Below are 18,928 nucleotides of genomic sequence, written 5' to 3' on the forward strand. Positions count from 1 at the left end.
TTATAGCGTAAGCACTGCTGTAATAACTCAAAATGACTGCATGTATGGAATTCATTTTTTATGCAAATTTATTTTACAGCAAATGTATCTCTCTCGCCCTGAGACAGCTGGGATGGATGGAAATGTATCTCCTTCCTTGCTGAAGTCCCATGATAGGTTAAAACTTGCAAAAATGTAAGGTATTTAGGGCTGTGCACAGCATTGCCACAGGATGGCGCCATAACACAACACGAAATCCCACATGACAAGTGCAGCCATGGTGATCGTTTATTATATTGAGCTTAAAAATGAAGGTGTGTACCGAGCAGAGACAGATATTCCGATAGTTTTGCTAACATACAGGCATATTAACCGCTTGCAACGTCTATAAATACTTGTAAACTTTGCAGATTAATAAGAAAAGAGATTTTCCACACAACTAATGGTGACAAAATCAAAAAGTAAAGTAACAGTATACATTGGGACATGTAATTAATTTAGTGGTAAAACCCTCTGAAGAATTTCTTTTAAATAAGGTGGAATATAGTATTTTAAGACGCGATGGGAAACATAAAAGCGACAAAACGATATACGGCTACTCGTAGAGATTATGTTCGTTAAGTAAGGAATAAACTTCATATATCGCTAGGCAATCCGTGAAGATTTCTATTACATTTATTTATACGAACGCAACGACAAAAAGTCACTAAGGAAAGAAAAGAGGGGGCACCCGGATTTGAACCGGGGACCTCTTGATCTGCAGTCAAATGCTCTACCACTGAGCTATACCCCCGATGTATAAACCACCCAAGTACTGGCTATATGAATATACCACATGTTCAGTACTGACACGTTGAACACACTATAATAGTTGTTTCTTGCATTTACTCATAGATCCCAACATATATTATAATACACACGTTTGTTTAGTCCGAAGCTTTCCGCTAACGTTAACAATGTAAACAAAATGGCAGACCTGGTTGTAATCGAGCTTGTTTCCAGCAGAGGGAGTCAAATAAACAAAGTCGAACCGCAATACAGGATATTATCATGTCCCCACGTAGCAGTTATCATTCACGTCATCAATAACATGAATAATTCTTTGTTTTCTTTACTGGTTAAACTTTTGTGTTAGTGCTGTGTATGGGTTGTTGTTTTTTTTAAATAAAAAGTTGTAATCCCGTTGTTGTATTGATGTAGATATTTAGAGCTTACCGCGATAAATTTATGTTTAGAGTCGACCTTATTTATTTAAAAGCGTCATTACAGTACATTTGGATTAGTCTATGTTGTTACTCCTTTTAAGGTTATCAACCTCACTTCTCCTCAACGCTGCTGATGCTGCCTTCATGGCATGCGAAAACCCTGTAATTTACAAAACATATTTGGACAAGCTAAAGAGGCCGCTGAATGATGCGCAATGGTTTCGTTTGTTTCGTTGTTAATTCATTTTAAGTTACTAAAAATATCATATTGAATCACATTTGACGACCATATCGTATTAATTACTTAAACACCAGAAGTAAAATTGCTATATCCGACGACCCATAAAGGCAACATGAGGTCTCCGTGCAGCACAGTTGACTCCTCCTCGCCTTGGGGTCATATTAACTGAAATGCCTGCGAGAAAGCGGGAGGACGGTTTGAGTACCAGCTGCCCATTACAGGTCCTTTACTCCTGAACTTTTTTACTGGACCAGTAAACTTGTTTTTGTTTTTTCTGCAATCATGAATCCGCCCTGTGGGAGATGCAATAAACCAGTTTACCCAACAGAAAAAATAAACTGCCTTGATAAGGTAAGGTGAAACAAGTTTAAGCCCATCTACTGACCTTAATGTAATTTACTCTAGTGTATGCAAAGATTTATCAGGTGATTTTCAAGACTAACTTATACTGTCAATTTTATTATAGATATTTTAAATTTAAATTAGTTTTGTCCACTTGCAAAAGTTCTTTTTTATTCTACAATTTTAAAAATATTTTTATGCAGTCATATCTCATGTGATGCTTTAACTAGGTGCATATTTTGTACAGTCACAACCAAGACAAAAAACATGCAAAATGGAAGTCCAGATAATAACCCCTGTTACGCATAAAAATCAACTAGAAATCTCCAAATGTTAAAAAATTGATATCTTACATAATCAGTAATAACCTATGTACCTGTGGTTTCTCAAATAGATGTACTCTGATCATTTTAGTGGAATCAGATTAATATTATTTATAATCAAGATAATCTAATCAATTTAAGGACTTAATCAAAGCAAAGTCACCTGAGTTACAGAGATTATCAATTCCTGATTTCTTTTGGGAAAAATGGCTTCCTGCAGGACTTTTCTTTAATAATGTAAAAAAAGTTATTTATGGGAAAATTTATATGCATATGCATAGTGCATAGGTTTAAAAATGCACCTAATTTCACAGCATTATTTCTCACAGTCATTTTCCACTGGAACCATTTCTTATTGGCAATCTTTTAGTGAAGTGATGGGAGAAATAGAAACAGATTAGTAGGACAGCTGTGGCCTTATGTAGAGGAGTCAAGGGATTTCCCCGCTCAGAGAGAGAAAGAGAGAGAAAAAAAGTTTTATTTTTTCAAATGAAAAACCATTAAATTCGATCAGCCAGTAAGAGTGAACAAGATTTCCACAGTGTTCTGTCAAAAAAGGTTAATACAGATCTAAATTTGTGTCAATGGAAATGCATTTTCTTCTAAGTCTAATACTTTAGACTTTATTTCTTCTCTTTTTTCTTAGTATTGGCACAAAGGTTGTTTCAGCTGTGAGGTCTGCAAGATGGCCTTGAGCATGACGAACTACAAAGGCTTTGAGAAGAAACCTTACTGCACTATGTGAGTGTTCACAGCATGCACCACCATGATGACTAAAACAAACACTTAAAATAGCTGGATAGCATCTGATTCTTTGTTAAGAGCTTGCAGTATATTTGTAAGAAACAAAACCGTATCTAAAATATAAAAGATGTGGTTACCTTTCCCCTGAAGCCTCAGCATTAGCATTTCAGACGTAGACGTGGTGGTTTTTTTGTTTGTTTGCTTGCTTTTTTTTGAGCCAGCCTTATTTGGATGAAAGAGTCAAGTGCTAAGTTATGAGGAAACGCTAGCAAGCTTGTTCAGAAAGCTGCATCCTTACACTGTAGAGGTGATTCACACAGACACTATGTGTGCTAACTAGTGCCAAGTAATTGACTAATAAATTATAGAATTTCATTCACTGAATTTGAAGCACAGATTTCTTGGACAGGCTGTGCTTTGCAGCATGCCATATTATAAGTCAGATATTATGAGTTTGCATTAACACACGAGGTCCAGAAGTACAGTTCAGTAATGCCGATTACTGGAGGTGAGGCCTACAGTATCGGCTATGGGCTAGGTGTTGGCACACCTGTCAGTCAAAGGGCTCAACTAAATCCAAATGAGTGATTTCTTGGGGAAAAAAATCCACTGTACAGTAATCATAAACGGCAAATATTGTACGTTTATTGCTGAATTTGGACATTTTAACATGGGAGTCACTTTTGGAGCCAGCCTAAAATGGCCTTTAGAGGCACTACAGTTTTTGACGTTTCACTTTTTCAGCTCCTTTAGGTTACTGCTTGTTATTAAGTAACATTAGCTTCAATCAAAATCAGTTCATTACACAACTATAGCCACAAAATTAGAATACGTAGCATTATAGGAATTATTTACTACGGCCTTTTTTTCTATTATCTGTGCAAGGTGATTGAACGGGTTTGGTTGTTTCGTCATTAACAAATCTACCACATGAGCAGAAGTTAAATTCTGAAGCAGTTGAGCAGGAGAAGCTGCAGGCAGCATGTGGAAGTGATGGAAAAGAGAAGTGTGAGCAGACAGATTGAATCATGTGATTCCAGTCATTCCTAAAGATTGACGTGAGATTAGAAACTTGCTGTCTGATTGTTATTAAACAGCACCCCGGGTTCATCTGTTGTGCTCTTTACATAATATTATAAGGCACAAATTATTTGCAGAATGAACAAATTAATCAGTTTATTCAATTCATTCTGACAACAGTTTGCTTCTCCTGAAAATCAAATATAGCAAAAAACAAAGCAGCCAAGCATAAAGCCATTGAACATCCATAGGAAGAAGACATTCAGCAAAACCTGAAATAAATGTATGGAAAAACTCTATCAGCCAATCATATTGTTGGGCTGGATTTCATAGAAGATTGCTGTTATGTTGTAGGACTTTGGTTAACACCAATCAATCTAATCATGGTCTTGCTGCTTAACTGGATAGATGGGTGGATGAATGCATGATGTGAATCTTCATTTATCTAATTTCTTCCCTTCTGTTTTTTTTTTTTTTTTCAGGCATTACCCCAAAACCTCCTTCACCATAGTGACCGACACCCCCGAGAATCTGCGTCTCAAACAACAGAGCATGCTTAATAGTCAGGTGAGACTTTAGCAGTTCAGGCCTATCTCTGCTATCATTTACATCTTGGTTTTGACCCGCAGAGAAAGGAGATACTGTTTGCAAGCTCACTGCAGCAACATCGCTTGGTGTTACATGTCTGTCAGTCCTGATTGCCTCTTTTCCGTCATCACAGTGTTGAAGCTGGTGCGAGAAATAACAGTTCTGCTTTGGTGTCTTTGATAACCAGATATGCCAGGGAACTGAACGTTACATTGTGAAAGCTGGACATTTTAACAGAAGTTGCTTTGGCTCATGTTTTATTAAAATTAGCCCTGAATTTTCCGCCATGGCCCTCACACTGCCACTGTGAGCAGTGATTCCAACTTTGGTGGCAGCAATTGTTTGGAGCTGTGCTGTTGTCAGCTTTTTTGGCACCAGCATCAGTCTTTTTAAAGGTGGAAATAAGTGGAGCTTTTTCTAGGTTAAGCACTGGCAACAGCAACCCATTGGTGGAAAAGTTCTATATATATCTCCTTCACTCAGCTCGGTATCAGAGCAGGAGATCAGGACGCAGATCTTGGCTCTGCTCTCATGACAATTGGATTCCTTTGATTAAATCAAAGGTACCCTTTGATGAGTTACTTGAATAAGGACACGGTAGCTTCATTTTGAGACTCTACTTTTACAACATGAGCCAATCTGACTTTCGTGAAGTTCAAATGCGTTTCGTCAGGAACTCTTGTAAATGATCAGAGGTTTGAGAGCATTTTTAAAAATACTCTCAGATCCAGTCTCCTTTTAGCCTCTGATGTGGTACCGGCCTCCTTTTCCCTGCCATCCCTGTTCTTAAGCTCTAATCTAATCACACTGTTCATGCCAACCTGTTCTAACCTGATCAAAGAGATAAGTCCTGCAAGTCACGCAAAATTAAAGAGATTCCTTCACAGATTAAACTTTAAGGATCATCTTGCCACTCAGCATTTTGAGGTGAAGCTTCTCTTCCCTTTTAAAAGGACGAAAAAGTCAGGCAATCCACTCACGACTGCATTTCTGCAAGACCCGTGCAGACCTGTATTTGTGAGACAGAATATCGAAATTTGCAGAGAATAGTTAAATTTAGTTAACACTGAACACTGCATAACCTTTTACCAGTTCACGTTTCCTGTTTATCAGGAAATGATTTTTATAGCAAAGTATTCATGCACTCTTGCACATTTGTTTTGAAATTTTCAAGTGCTTTAAAAGAAACTGCATAAGCTGGTGAATGGTATTTTTTCAATTCTTAAGAAAAGTGAGGGGTACTTGTCAAAGTCTGACTTGCTTAGGCCCAAATGCTCCAGAATCATTGTCCTCTTTGGTCATGCTAAAGTGTTTACTGCAGATGCACTAAGGTGCTATTCACAGAATCATTAACATGAGCTTGGTTGTTATTACAATAAATTAACAGCAATGTGGGTGTTTCACTTCTTAATTACCAAACTGTATGACTGGATTTTACATATAAATATGTAAAAGGAATATAGCTGGGGGGGCACAGTTAGCTTTTTGGATGGTCCTCGACCCCTACCCCCATTTATAATGCCAGCAGTTAAGCTAAACCAATTGCGTAGGTATGCAGAATGCTAATCTGCATTGCCAAGAAAAATCATCCAAGTGAAAAATGTGAATTTTGTGAATTATTCAACACATAAACTGTTTCTGAAAAGAGAGGACACAGTTTTAAATGTAACTTTTTCAATGCAGTGAACAATGCAAAGGTCTTATAATGGCTGAAAAAATCTTAAAGGTACGCGCTTTAAAGTCTAAAATTACATGAAACCATTTGATATTTTTGTAGCTTCATTGATGTCATCTATAAATGCATCAAACAGTATTGACTTTCAGTGCTGCTATTCTGTTTCCTTTGTCACCGCCTTGCTATTTTCAAGTGTTTCTGTGTCAACATGTGGTAATAAATCAAAACCATTCATGGTAAATATTAGCACATCTGTTTGATGAGAGGCACTGTGACCTACATCTGCCCAGTTCACTGAGGTTTGTGGGCATTCATTTATGCACAGCTCTTTTAAGGTCCCCATCACAGCAATTCACCCGGGCTAAGGTGTAACCTTGACTGGGTCATTCCCTTCTTTTGTAGATTTGCTGCTGTGCTTGCAATCATTGTCCTATTGCATGACCAAATGTTGACTAAGCTTTAGCTGTCAGGCACATGGCCTCACTTTTGACTCTAGAATACTCTGGTATACAGAGTTCATGGTCGACTCAGTGACTGCCCAGGTCCTGTGGTTGCAAAATCTCATGATGTGTGAGGTATACGTGGTGCTTGTTTGGTTTGCTGTTCTTTATGGCTCCATTTCCACTTTGTTCTCCTCTGTCGAAAGCACATTGTTACAAAAGTCTTGCAGTTCGTTCAGATGCAGCTTTGCAAACCTAAACCATACTGCCAAGTAGGGCTGAGTGATAAGAGGAAATGTACCTGTTGGGAGGGGGGATTAATGATGCATTCGCAGCGTGTGGGAGAAAAAACTCTGAATTACATGCAGCTTAATATTGCTATGGCCGTTTATACTGGATGGTTATGATAAAGCTATTTTTACCATCGTACATGGCAAAAACTCACGATACATAAAGTTTATTCGATATATCGTCTACTGCCATGTAGAGGCTTTCTCTAACCAACTCTTCCAAACAAGCAAAAAAAAAAATTCACCTTTTTTCTAATTTTGCTGTTATGAATTTTATTATTTAACATGTTTACTGAGGGGTGTGTAGGGTCTGATATATAACTTCCCAATCTTTGGGGGGAATTTGCTGGGAAATCCACCCCCAGGAAGATTGTGGCGTTGTGTTACCACACACCTTAATAAAGTGCTGAAACTTTTTGACGATCAGTTAATTAAGTGTATTTGATTAGCAGCACTTGGCTGCAACTTACACTCTTAATTCATATGGACACAGTAAGGCTGTACTGAGTTTTTCTGGTTTTCTATTTTTTCAAAGTCCTATAAAAAAAAAATGTGAGCGTCTTTTATTTTTTATTCCACTACATTCCTCTTAAGCTGTCTCTTTGAACAGTTAGTTTCTAAATAAACAAGCACCTGATGAAACAGGACAAACACGCCAAGAGCGGCTGTATTTTTGGTTAACAATTAAATCTGTCGTTTCATTTCAACACGGCTGTTATAACAGCATGATCAAATTTACACCACCACCCCTCCCGTTCTGCGCTTTACTCATCAAACCAGCCCAGTTCATTGTTTATAACCATAAAAGTCTCTGCAGTCAAGCTCTCTTACCGAGGAGGCATATTCCTCATAGCAACATCATGACTCACTTATGTTTGCATGTCTGCGTGAGTTCGCGGGGATCTCAGATTTACTTTCAAATAAACATGCAGGCATGGAATAAGTTTGCAAGTGTTTCCCTGAGGTTTTAAGCTTCAAAAATTCTTGCCAAAAGGCCATTTAAAGCCCTGCATGAATCAGTTTTTGTATATTTTTGATTCAAATGCAGTAAAAATGTTTAACATGGTCATTTTAGCAAGTATAACCCTTTAGAATTGAGAATTTAAGCCAAAGCATTTTCCTAAGCTCCTTTGTCTAAGTTAAAAACATTAAAATGAACAATAAAGACTGACGAATGAAAATTTACAGGCGCTCTATAAGGAGGAGTTTGAAAAGAACAAGGGGAAAGGTTTCAGCGCCGTGGCTGACACTCCAGAGATGCAGAGAGTGAAGAAGACACAGGACCAGATCAGTAACGTATGCTCGGTCCACCTTAAAGACCGTCAAGAATCGAATTCTCCGATAACATCTCCATTTATCCATTATCTCTCCAATTATAACAAATGATCTTCCTTCCTTTTTTCCCTCCTTCTTTAAAACATTATCGAAGGTTGTGATGCGGCTTTGCTATCTGCATGTCTGCATGTCTGCATGTCTGCATGGGCTTCCATACCATCTTATTCTTTACATGTAAAAGTGTTTGTTAATCATCCTTTGTTGGCTTTGATTCAGTGCTGCATTCAGGTTGTGCTACATTTGAGATGAAATTAAAAATAATAATAATCCTAGGAAGTTACAATTGCAGGTGTGCCTTGCAAAATAATTAAAGCATAGATGAAAAGTTCTAAAGAGGTATCTGCTTAGTTTACAAGCTTCACTAAAATGTAAGCATTTGCAAAATGTCATAGATTTTCTACTTCAGGCTGCAAAGAAGCCATGAAAAGAACTATTTTCTTTTAGCGTGCATGGTAGACGGGCTGCAGGATTGGATTTTTTGTTGCTGTAAAAACAGATTGTTGTAACAGTAAAACGATGCACAGTGAAACTGAATGCAGCTTCATTTTAAAACTCGACTTCCGTGTTTTTAGGTGATGTCAAAGATAAAACGATGCATGCATTCGATATGTAATAAAGCTAACCGTTTCCTTCCACTTGTGTCATTTAACTTGTTTAATGTTTAAAGAAATATTGGATCATTGTTGGGAATATGACCATTCACTTTCTTGGTCAGAGGCAGATAAAAAGATTGACAACACTCTCATGTCCGTATGCTAATAATGAACCATCAGCCAGTTGGCTTAGTTTAACCATTAGGCCCTCTTAATATCAATAACATTACCCCCTAAGAGCTGCAGATTCATTTTTACACTGTTTTCACAGAGAAAGTGTTCACTAGTGAACCTTATACATGCTTCAAGAGGAATTTGGGGGACAGTTAGCGGCTTCATATTAACCGCTTTAAACTGTCCTCATGAAACAAAGTTTAAATCTAGTCAATAACAGCTCTAAGTCTGTAAGGCCGAAAGGAAAAATATAGACCTTTGCAGTTAAACCTTATAGCAATAAGGAAAGTCAGTACACACAGATGTTATTGTACCTGGGCTACAATGCAACCAATTTGATGCAAAAGAAAGGAAGCACAGCATTACTACATATTTTTTAGTCATAGTAATTTCAAGTGGTATCTCCATCTTTTCAAAAAAAAAAAAAAAAAAGGCATGCGGTTGGATAACAGATACAGCTCAGTCCTGATACACAAAGAGAGTGGAGTCAATTTTTTTAGAATAATTTTTACCAAGAAAGCAGGTTTTTCTTTAAACTTCAAGTTATTCTTCTAAAATAACTCTGAAATTTGCAGGCCCTTTACAAGGAGGAGTTTGAGAAGAACAAGGGGAAAGGTTTCAGTGTGGTGGTCGATACTCCAGAGATGCAGAGAGTGAAGAAGACACAAGACCAGATCAGTAACGTAAGTGCAGTCATGTTGTCAGACTCCTTCAATACCTTCTAATAGAACTTTTGTATCTTCAGTTTGCTCTTCACTTGCAAAAATGAGGGAAAACTGCTGGATGTTTGGCCTTGACTGTCAAACATCTGGTATGCATCTCACTATGGCAACATTTTTCTGTTCCAGAAGCATGTCATAGACAGATGCAAGCAGCAAGTCTGCAGATGTTAAACAAGGCATTTTAGTTTTCTAAGAAGAAAACGAGAAAGTCCAGATCAGGATTGTAGATTTGCTGACGGCTTCAGCATACAAAGCAGAGAACATGTTGCTGCAAAGAGCAGCAAAAGATGTCAAGAGTACAACCCTGCAGAGACACACAGGCACATTTCAGGCATTTCTCTCCATCCACTGAGGAACAGCTGCCCTATATGGTCAAAGTCTCTCAGCTGTGGATACAAAGGGAACTGCTATCCACACACACATACACACAAACTTTCTCTTCTACTCTCATGAGAGCACTAGTTGTAGAAAGGAATCATGGGTGATAAGCTGTGTGTCAAAGGGGCAATATATTATTTTTTCCACTGGTATTCGTATCACTCTTTTTCTCCTTTCTCCACCCTCACTTCCCACTTTAAAAACAATCCCTTTCCTCCAGTTTTATTCCCACAAATTCCTGTTTCTGTTTACTCCTCTCGAGGTTTCTTGAGGTCACAGGAGGCTGCTCCTTCTCTTCCTTAAGCAACATCCAGTTTCCTCTAAGTACTAGACCCAGAGTTGTTTTTATTCTTGAGGGACATACTGTATGTTGCACAAGCAACATACCAAACTAACAACAAAATAAGTTCAACACATATAAAGTTCAAGAATCTTTGAGTTGCTTTGTGTGACTGAATACCCCATCACCAGCAGCTTCTGTTGGAAAACACTGAAAAAAGCAGTTTTTAAAAATAAGTTGCTTTCAGACAGTTAGACTAAAAAAGGCAAATACAATTTACTGCATATAAAAGCTCAGCCAGTGATGTCACTAGGTCATTAGTGAAATTCTGTTTTAAAGCCTCAACTTGAATATTTTTGGCATAGCCATGTTGATTTATTTTTTTTTAATCAGTGAGGGGTAGATCTCCATGACATATGACAGTGATCTGTCATCAGTATTGGTCTGAATGGCAACATAATTGACAGCATAAACACATCGTTTTATTAAATAATATGTTAAATTTGCGATTGAAGCTATAAACTTATTAGACAAGTGTCACAACTTGGCCCATAAGGCCATGACAAAAAGGTCGACACACCGTTTGCCAATAGAAACATTATTTATTAAACCAAATTAAACAACTGAAATAGAAACTATTGACATTTGCAAATCAATGGCCTCAGTGATGTAGGGTGTAGATGTGTGAGGAGATGTAAGCAAGTGAATGTACGTGTGCAATGTATGTGTGTGTGCAAAAACAAGTGCTATGCAGGGTGTGATGGTCACAAGGAGCAGGAGGGAAAAAGAGAGTGCCAGCTCTAGATTTACAGTCTGGGAACAGCTGGCACTGACAAACCCTCCTCTGCCCACCAGCGACATCAAAAAAAATGAGAAAACCTAAAAAAGTTGATTCTGTTCATCTAAAACGTTTCTCCCACTGAAAACGCTACATCCAGATGAACAGAATCAACTTTTTGGGGATTTCCTTAACTGGATGATTGAGCGTGCATCAAGACAAATGTGAAAAGGTTGAAAACAAGAGTCAGGGGTCGTCACACGTCTTTACTAACCACAAAGATAAACTGAAGTGTACGACTGCATTTGCAACTTCCTTTTGCAACCAGTGGAGAGAAACATAATTATTGCTAAGTGTAAGACGCACCAAAAGAAGCTTCTAGGACATGCTGTTAGTACAGGTAACCGCACAGCAAGTTTGATGATGCCATTAAAAAAGCTTCAAAACGCTCAAACATGGCAAAGCGGTCCAGTTCAGAGGACCCTAACTATAACCCTAACCCTGTTATTGGAAGTGAAGCCTTGAAGACAGCTTTCGGCTACAAGCCTGTGTCAGCACACCTGCACATCAAAGTGATTCCCTGTAATATCCAAATGAATGAATTAAAAAATAGTTTCCTGTTTATTTAATGAAGGAAAAAACTGTTCTCTGTATTGGGCTATAAACATGGTATTTAATGATATAAAGGTCAGCATTTTTAACATGGGAGTCTGTGGGGGCTTTTTGAGCCACCCTCAAGTGAAACTAAACAAATGTGACAGTGGTTGACCTTCAAAAATGAGCAAGTGGGCTGCAATTACTGAAAATAGACAAATAAAAGCGGACACTAAATAGATGTGGGTCTTTCTCTCTCTGCGTCTGTGGCTGCGATATCCACTCGTCATCTCTCAGCACCTCCTAAAATGGTGAGCTGCTTCTCACAGTGGGAGGGTTTGCTGAGGCTGAACCGTCAAATGTGAAAGCTCAGCACCCCCGTGTGGATTTAACATGTGTGCGTGTGTGTGCAGATAAAGTACCATGAAGAATTTGAGAAGAGCAAGATTCGAAGTGACGCGCCTCCTCCGGAAAATAGGCAAGGTGAGACAGATCCTTACACAGGGACTTTATAACAATTTTTCCTTTAAATGTGTGTATGAACTGTGTGTGTGTGTGTGTTTAGACTATGAGGACCAGCCATCCAACCCTGTCAGTCACTTCAGTCAGTCTGCTGGACAAATGCGTACTGCTGCTGTAGCACCACACAGTGGAGGGGTAAGGACAATACATAAGCAAACGTATGCCCAAAAGTATGTGGACACATACATTACACCTGTGTGCATGCTCTCTTTTAAGATGGGCCTCATTCTGTAGGTACATCAATCATCTGGAGAGATTCCTCCAGAGGCTGAATCTGCAGGGATTCAGTATGAATGTTGATAGATAAGGCCTGGCTTCCAGTTCAACCAAATCTATTGTATACCAGACTAGAAAACCAGGTTTTTATGGACGTGACTGTGTAGACTGGGTGATATGTTTACAAAAAAACCCGCAAGAAGAAACACAAGCTGTTGCCACATAATTATATTTTCTATACAGGTCATTTAAAGGGCACTCCCATATTTTAATAGTAAAGAAAAGGTGTCTACACACTTTGGCTCATACAGCATACCCTGTATTTCTGTGAAATGCTTTTCAAGCTTTTTTAATTTTCTCTTGTCTCCTGCAGCAATAACACAGATCCCGGATACTATCAATTCATAAAACACAGCTGTAGTTTTTAATCTTTCACCATAGGTGTGAATGCTCACAGTTTTAGACTTTAGATTTAATTAACTATAAGCACAGCAAGCTCTAGTGAATTGTTAAAACTTCTTGCCATGTATTACATTTGCTTCTGTTTATTTTTCCTGTAGGGAAATTAAATTCAAATTTATCCTGGTAGACTGTGTGCTCTTTATGTCGTTATCTGCTATATCAGTGTGTCTGCATGTCTGACTGGTTCTGTTCATTCATCTCTTCTCTGTGTGTGTTTCCACTCATTCAGAAGCGCTACCAGGCCATGTACAGCTACATGGCAACTGAAGCGGATGAGGTTTCTCTGCAGGAAGGTGATCTGATCTTAGATGTGGAGCCGATAGACGAGGGATGGGTGTTCGGCTTTAACCAGCGCACTGGGCAGCGGGGCATGCTTCCTGCTAACTATGTACGACCTGTGTGAAACAAACAGTTCTGCCCAGCAGATATTAAGAGATCCACCTCCTGCCCTGTGGATCTGCTGCCCGCACCTGCAATCAGGCTTTGAAATCACCTTTTTGCAAATGAAATATTGCATTTAAAAAGCATCCCTGCCTGGTTCTGCTTTGCATTTTTTCCATAAATGTAATTTTCAAATCGTATGATGGGGCTCTGCTTATGGTTTCTTTGACTTCCATGAAGAATAAATATTGATAATAAAGCTTTTATGTTTGTAATAAGGTCAAAGGGGAAAGGAAACAAATTCACAATAAAACCCATTAATCTTCAGATTTACTAATTATTTATATTTTTGGAGGGTAACATTTACTAGCACAGAGGCCACTCTTAGAGTAGAATGTTATCCAGTGTATTTTTAAAGCTACAATTACTTATATTTTTACAATTGCTTATGCTTTTATTTTGCAACATTTTCCACTCTGAAAGTGATTTTAAAAAAAAAAGCTACACTAATATGTTACATCAATACCTTTTATTACTATTTCACAGACGATTTCTAAACATTAAACAGACAGCACAACATGAAACCACAAAACGGAATAATATTTTACCCAAAATAAAAAAGGCTTCATTTACAAATTAAGTTAAAAAGTATCTTTAGCACCATTTTTTTAAAGTATAAATACATATTCCCAACTTATAAATGAAGACATTTCAGTGACAGACTTACTCAGAATCTTGGTGTCTAGTCTAAACATAGTCCTCTTTAAGTTTTAAGAACTGGCAGAAAAAAAGCTCATTCTCTTCTCAAGTGTCCTTTGTAGCTTCGATGGCAGCCAGCTGAGCTGCATCCTGAGCAGCTCTGAGTTTCGACCAATGACATCCTCACATAACCTGAAGAAGAGCAGAACACAGGAAAATACCTCAGCGTGCAGTTTTATTTATTCAAGGGAACCATTATGTTTTCTATCACCTACACTCTCACCAACCACTTTATTAGGTAGACCTTGCTAGTACCAGCTTGGGGCCCTCTTTTGCCTTGAAAACTGCCTTAATTATTTATGATACAGACAAAGTGCTGAAAGCATCTCTATTCCTGCTGCTCACCGGATGTTTTGTATTTTTCAGAGAATTCTCTCTAAAAACTACAGATGGTTGTGCAGGAAAATCCTAGAAGATCAGCAGTTTCTAAAATATTCAGCTCAGCCTGTTTGGACTCAACTGACATTTAAAGTCATTTTAATCACCTTTGATGCTCCGTTTGAAGTTTAGCAGGTTGTCTTGGTCATGAGCTGAGTTTCTGCCATGAAACTGGCCAATTAGACATTTGTGTTAATAAGCCGTTAAACGTGTACCTAATAAAGTGACCTGTGTTCGTATAATACCAAGATAAAGCTTATTAATCTAACGCTTTGCTGCATGTGAGGCAGCACAACTACAAGGAGTTGCATAGCTGTGTTTGCACACTTTATTAAAACTGATTAATTCTGTGTAAATGGAGACTGTGAATGGAGGTTTCAGTGATGACAAGAAATACATGTGTTAAAGTATGAAATCATTAACACAACAGAAAGTATGAAACCCATGCTGCATCTGTGTTAAATGAATCCTAAAATTTTAGTTAGTCATACCTGGAGAGGGAGTAAGGCTGAGTCTGAAAGATGAGTACGTCTCTGCAGTGATGTGGTGATGGAAGCCTCAAAATAACCATCTGATGACAGGATTCAAAATAATCCCATGAGGATGGATGATACATGAAAGAATCATTATACTTTTTTTGCCCTACTTGAACGTTTTTGGGCACAAAAATTGAATCAGAGTTTATGGTTGCCACACTCAGTGAACACTCTGTATGTCCTACTGTACGGTCATATCAACGTTTGCACGGACTTCTTGCAGATGATAAATCCTGAAGGCTTTCTTCAAATCCCTGACATTTTCTAAAGTACTGCTACGTTTAACATTAAGAATGAAATGTCAAAATGCTTTTTTCTGTCTTTAAAGCTCATGATTTCTCTCCCACCAACGCTCCTAGGTTAATTTTTTCTGTGCAACATCAGCACCAGTGATTCCAGTCATCTTATTTGAGTTAGTTTTCTGTTTGTGAATGAAGCATAATGCTAAAAGTTCTACATCTGAGTCTGAGATGTAGCTTTTAGGGTAGGGTTTTGTTTTGTTTGGGGTTTTTTTGCAGTTTCTTTGAGCATTGCATGATCTGAACTTGAGGGAAACAGATTGGGAGACATCGTCAGCTTCCCTCTTGTAAATAAACTTTCTGACTGTAGAATGATGGACTTCAAATAAATTGGAAATGACCCAGTAACCCTTCCCAGATCAATGAGCAGCAATAATGGCTTCTCTGAGATCATTGCTGGTGTCTCTCCTCCTTTACACTGTGCTAACACACAGCTGGAGGCTCCAGACCAGCAAACTGCCAAAATGTATGTTTTTATAGAGCTCTCCACACTTGCTGATGATCTGATAAACAGATAATAAACTTCACTTTGGCTTAGTATTTGTTAAATAAATAATGGCAATTTGTAAAGTGCCATGTTTTTGTGGTTCATCTGAGGCTCATTTACCTCATTTTAAGACCTGCTAAGGACCAAATTACTTTTTCTGTTTCCTTGATATGTAAAACCTTAGAACTGAAAGAGGTTATTTTTCACATGACTCTGCAATACTTTGAGCCCTTAAACTACTTATGCTTCATTTATGTAACACTCCTGGTTAAAGACGACGCTGTAATTGGTTCACTCAACAAATTACCTTAAGAGTAATGGGGTTTAAAAGTATTTAAGGAAAGTTGCTGTTTAATGCAGCAGCCCTTTGTTGATGTCTGCAATGTGATTATACCACAATGGATTTATTCAGTAAAACCTTACAGTGTAACAAAACAATATGACCGATGTTGATCATATACCGAGTCCATGACGATGCAGAGGTTCCTGCTTCCCCCAAACACCACGACATCACTATCCCTCCCCAGGCACGCCGTATGGAAAACTCTGACAAGTAAATAAAGGTTTACTGCAGAAAGGCTTACATTTTGTGCATTTTGAAGAGTTCTGGGGAACAAATAACAAGATTTTATGGATAAAATAGACATTTCCATGAGAACAAATTATGATAAAACTATGAAGCTGAAACACTTAATTTTAACATTTACAAAATGATTTTAATTACCTGGGCTTGTCTTTGTGGGGGTGTATCATCTTGGTCCACTCTCTTGTTTGTGTGTTAAACTGCCAGGCATCATCTAACAGAAAGAGGCTCATGATAAAATAAAGAAGCTTCACTTTCACAAACCATTCACTTCCTTGAACCAAAAGAATGATTATCATATATGCAATCAGAATGGTTATCTGATTTATAAATGGCATCAGGCAAAACAAGGAGGGATTTGCTTAAATATTTGGGAGTTTTTTTGGAAATCGGACCACAAAGAACCACTTCATTTTCTGCCTCTTTATAATTACTTTCATTCTTGTAGTATTTTGTCTCATACCATAACAGATCGGTGCTTATTCTGGGTTCTTAGACTTACTTAAAGTATCTCCATTTGTGCCAAAACCTCCGTACATGAACAGCGTGTGATCTGACGTGGGTGTCATGGTATGCCAAGAGCGACCAAGAGGTGCAAAAGCTGAGGAGATGTCACTGTTCAAAAAAGATAAATAAAAAAAAAAATACAGAGCAGTGGTCAGTAAGCCACTAAGGACAAATCCTGTTAGGTCATTGCTTTTCTATGTGTGCAAGAGTGAAAGAAAATTTACAGTTTGGTCCAGGTCCAGGTGTCCAGGTCTAAGCAGAACATGTCCAACTCTGCTGCTTCCTGCAAATGTAAACTCAGATTTTAGGCATTGTTCTTGCCTGAGGCACTGCACTTGGCTGTAAATGACTCCAGCACTCAGCATTAAAAGAAAAATATGAAGTACAACAACTTTATAAATTTGTGCACATCTGGACCGGTTATTTTGCAGCTGCTATTTTTAGACTGTATGTAAAAGAGGGACTGACATAATCACCCCCTGATGGCCATTTAAGGAAAGTTCAAAGCACTTCCATATTGGCTACACTTTTCAGCCCTGGAAGCTAGATCCATCTTTTATGTACAGTCTGGAAGTCCTGTTTTGACCACTTACTGGCTCTTCCACCAGTCTGTCAAAACAACAACACATTTTTATTTTTAGGAGAAGGAGGACAAAGTTACAGGAAGTTACAGTCTGCCAAGTAGGGCAGGTGGTGAGTTAGTAATATGCTCTTGTTTTCACAAAACTCTAAAACCCCTCAGCCTCCTAGTAGACACACCTATGATATCAATTTCAAAATCACCCTGTTCTCAAGTTATTGCATTCACAAACTTAGGTGTCCACGGCGCCCGATCAGTGGGGTGACAACAACACCCCATCACCCTTTTGCAGTTGAGGAGTAAAAAGCAGCTAATTTCAGGTTCAGCTCCACACAATCTTGTGAATGCTGCAGTGTCGATCCTCAATATTAACGTCGAATCAAAAGAAAGATGATGCAACAAAATCAGAAGCTTCACACAAAGATAAGGCATATTAAATGTATGCCTTTAAGGCCACCAGTTATGCTGGTCTCAATGCATACTTTGCTCTCTCATCTTTCTTACAGGACTAGTTACATGCAAAGTTATTTTTTTCTTCTTTGTCTACACCATTCTGGGCAAGAAAGGTGTTATCAGCCTTTTAGAGCACCTTGAGGTTTATGTTCATTGTGTGATCCCATGGGGGCTTACGTTACACTTTCACTCACACCTGTGGTGAGTGAAAATATATTTGCCTCTTTGTGTCTCCATATAGAGAAGCTGCAAGCTGATATGAGTTGGTGTATTTTTTCAGTGTGTGTAGCCCTCAGAAATATAGGCCTTTTATTACGACCTTTAGTGTCTGAACCTGGACTTTGTCATATTTTTTACTGTATGACAGTCGAGTCAGTCTGAGGTCAGAACAGAATTTCTATGGAGCAAACTAATAATATTGGCATGCTGGGAGAGGACTGGAGGTGTGGAAGGAGATAAACCTAAAAGGGGCAGCTGGGAAATCTTAAATCCTGAAACTTTTTGGCATTTAAAATCATATTTTTTGGAGAAATAAAGTTTTAAGAGATGACTGTTAATCTGCCATACACTACATGACCGACAGAATATATATTATTGTTGAGCATCTCAATATAAAGCTATGTGTATTAATTTGTCATATTTCCACTCCACTTTTCTGAGATTTTCCCACCAGACTGTAGCTGCATTTGTAAAGTGGAACACTGTTGTTAGGTGATAAGCATTGACTTCCACCTCATCCCAGAGAGGGTGGATGGGATTGAGATCGAGACTCTGTGCAGGTCAGTCAAATTCTTTCACACCAAAAAAGAAAACCATTTTTATAAAGGATCTGGCTTTGTGCATGAGAGCGGCTTCACGTCACAACAGGAAAGGGATGTTGAAACAGGAAAGGGCCTTCCCCAAACTGTTACCACAAAGTTGGAGGCAGAGTATTGTCTAAAATAGTCGCAGTATACTTCAGCATTAAAGTTTCCCTTTGAGGACGACTTGAAACAAAATGCAGATCAACCGATACAAAATAGGTTGCGTGCAAGAGTGTCCGCATATTTGTGGTTGTTTATGGT

At 38.3% G+C, this 18,928-nt stretch overlaps 2 protein-coding genes and 1 non-coding gene across 4 annotated transcripts; 1 reads left to right on the forward strand and 2 right to left on the reverse strand.

The window, feature by feature from the left end:
• Positions 1-700: 700 nt before the first annotated feature.
• On the reverse strand, positions 701-772 carry trnac-gca (transfer RNA cysteine (anticodon GCA)). Its single transcript has one exon. It is a non-coding gene; the product is annotated as a tRNA-Cys (tRNA).
• An 833-nt stretch (positions 773-1,605) lies between these two features.
• On the forward strand, positions 1,606-13,609 carry LOC134623653 (LIM and SH3 domain protein 1-like). 2 transcript variants are annotated; one of them, XM_063468680.1, is made up of 8 exons: positions 1,606-1,776; positions 2,737-2,831; positions 4,337-4,421; positions 8,036-8,143; positions 9,525-9,632; positions 12,115-12,184; positions 12,267-12,358; positions 13,131-13,609. In XM_063468680.1, the coding sequence occupies exons 1-8, from the start codon at positions 1,708-1,710 to the stop codon at positions 13,302-13,304; spliced, it is 801 nt and encodes a 266-aa protein (XP_063324750.1). In that variant the 5' UTR covers positions 1,606-1,707; the 3' UTR covers positions 13,305-13,609. The 2 variants fall into 2 exon arrangements, with proteins under 2 accessions (XP_063324750.1, XP_063324751.1); XM_063468681.1 differs by lacking the exon at positions 8,036-8,143.
• A 185-nt stretch (positions 13,610-13,794) lies between these two features.
• Positions 13,795-17,109, reverse strand: LOC134623655 (kelch domain-containing protein 1-like). Its single transcript, XM_063468682.1, has 6 exons — positions 17,056-17,109; positions 16,827-16,939; positions 16,466-16,538; positions 16,203-16,287; positions 14,911-14,990; positions 13,795-14,173 (listed from the first exon to the last, which is right to left on the reverse strand). The coding sequence occupies exons 1-6, from the start codon at positions 17,094-17,096 to the stop codon at positions 14,053-14,055; spliced, it is 513 nt and encodes a 170-aa protein (XP_063324752.1). The 5' UTR covers positions 17,097-17,109; the 3' UTR covers positions 13,795-14,052.
• Between the last annotated feature and the right edge of the window lie 1,819 nt (positions 17,110-18,928).

Source organism: Pelmatolapia mariae, unplaced genomic scaffold (assembly GCF_036321145.2).
Source record: "Pelmatolapia mariae isolate MD_Pm_ZW unplaced genomic scaffold, Pm_UMD_F_2 NODE_ptg000812l+_length_41025_cov_1, whole genome shotgun sequence".
NCBI lineage: Eukaryota > Metazoa > Chordata > Actinopteri > Cichliformes > Cichlidae > Pelmatolapia > Pelmatolapia mariae.

Coding starts and splice junctions, on each gene's coding strand:
- LOC134623655 (XM_063468682.1), bottom strand. CDS start 17,096: ATGTTCTGCTTAGACCTGGACACCTGGACCTGGACCAAACT. Junction 16,539..16,826: donor CACAAATGGAGATACTTTAA/GTAAGTCTAAGA, acceptor TCTTTCTGTTAG/ATGATGCCTGGCAGTTTAAC. Junction 14,991..16,202: donor TCTGCATCGTCATGGACTCG/GTATATGATCAA, acceptor TCCTGTCATCAG/ATGGTTATTTTGAGGCTTCC.
- LOC134623653 (XM_063468680.1), top strand. CDS start 1,708: ATGAATCCGCCCTGTGGGAGATGCAATAAACCAGTTTACCCAACAGAA. Junction 1,777..2,736: donor AAATAAACTGCCTTGATAAG/GTAAGGTGAAAC, acceptor CTTTTTTCTTAG/TATTGGCACAAAGGTTGTTT. Junction 12,359..13,130: donor TAGCACCACACAGTGGAGGG/GTAAGGACAATA, acceptor CCACTCATTCAG/AAGCGCTACCAGGCCATGTA.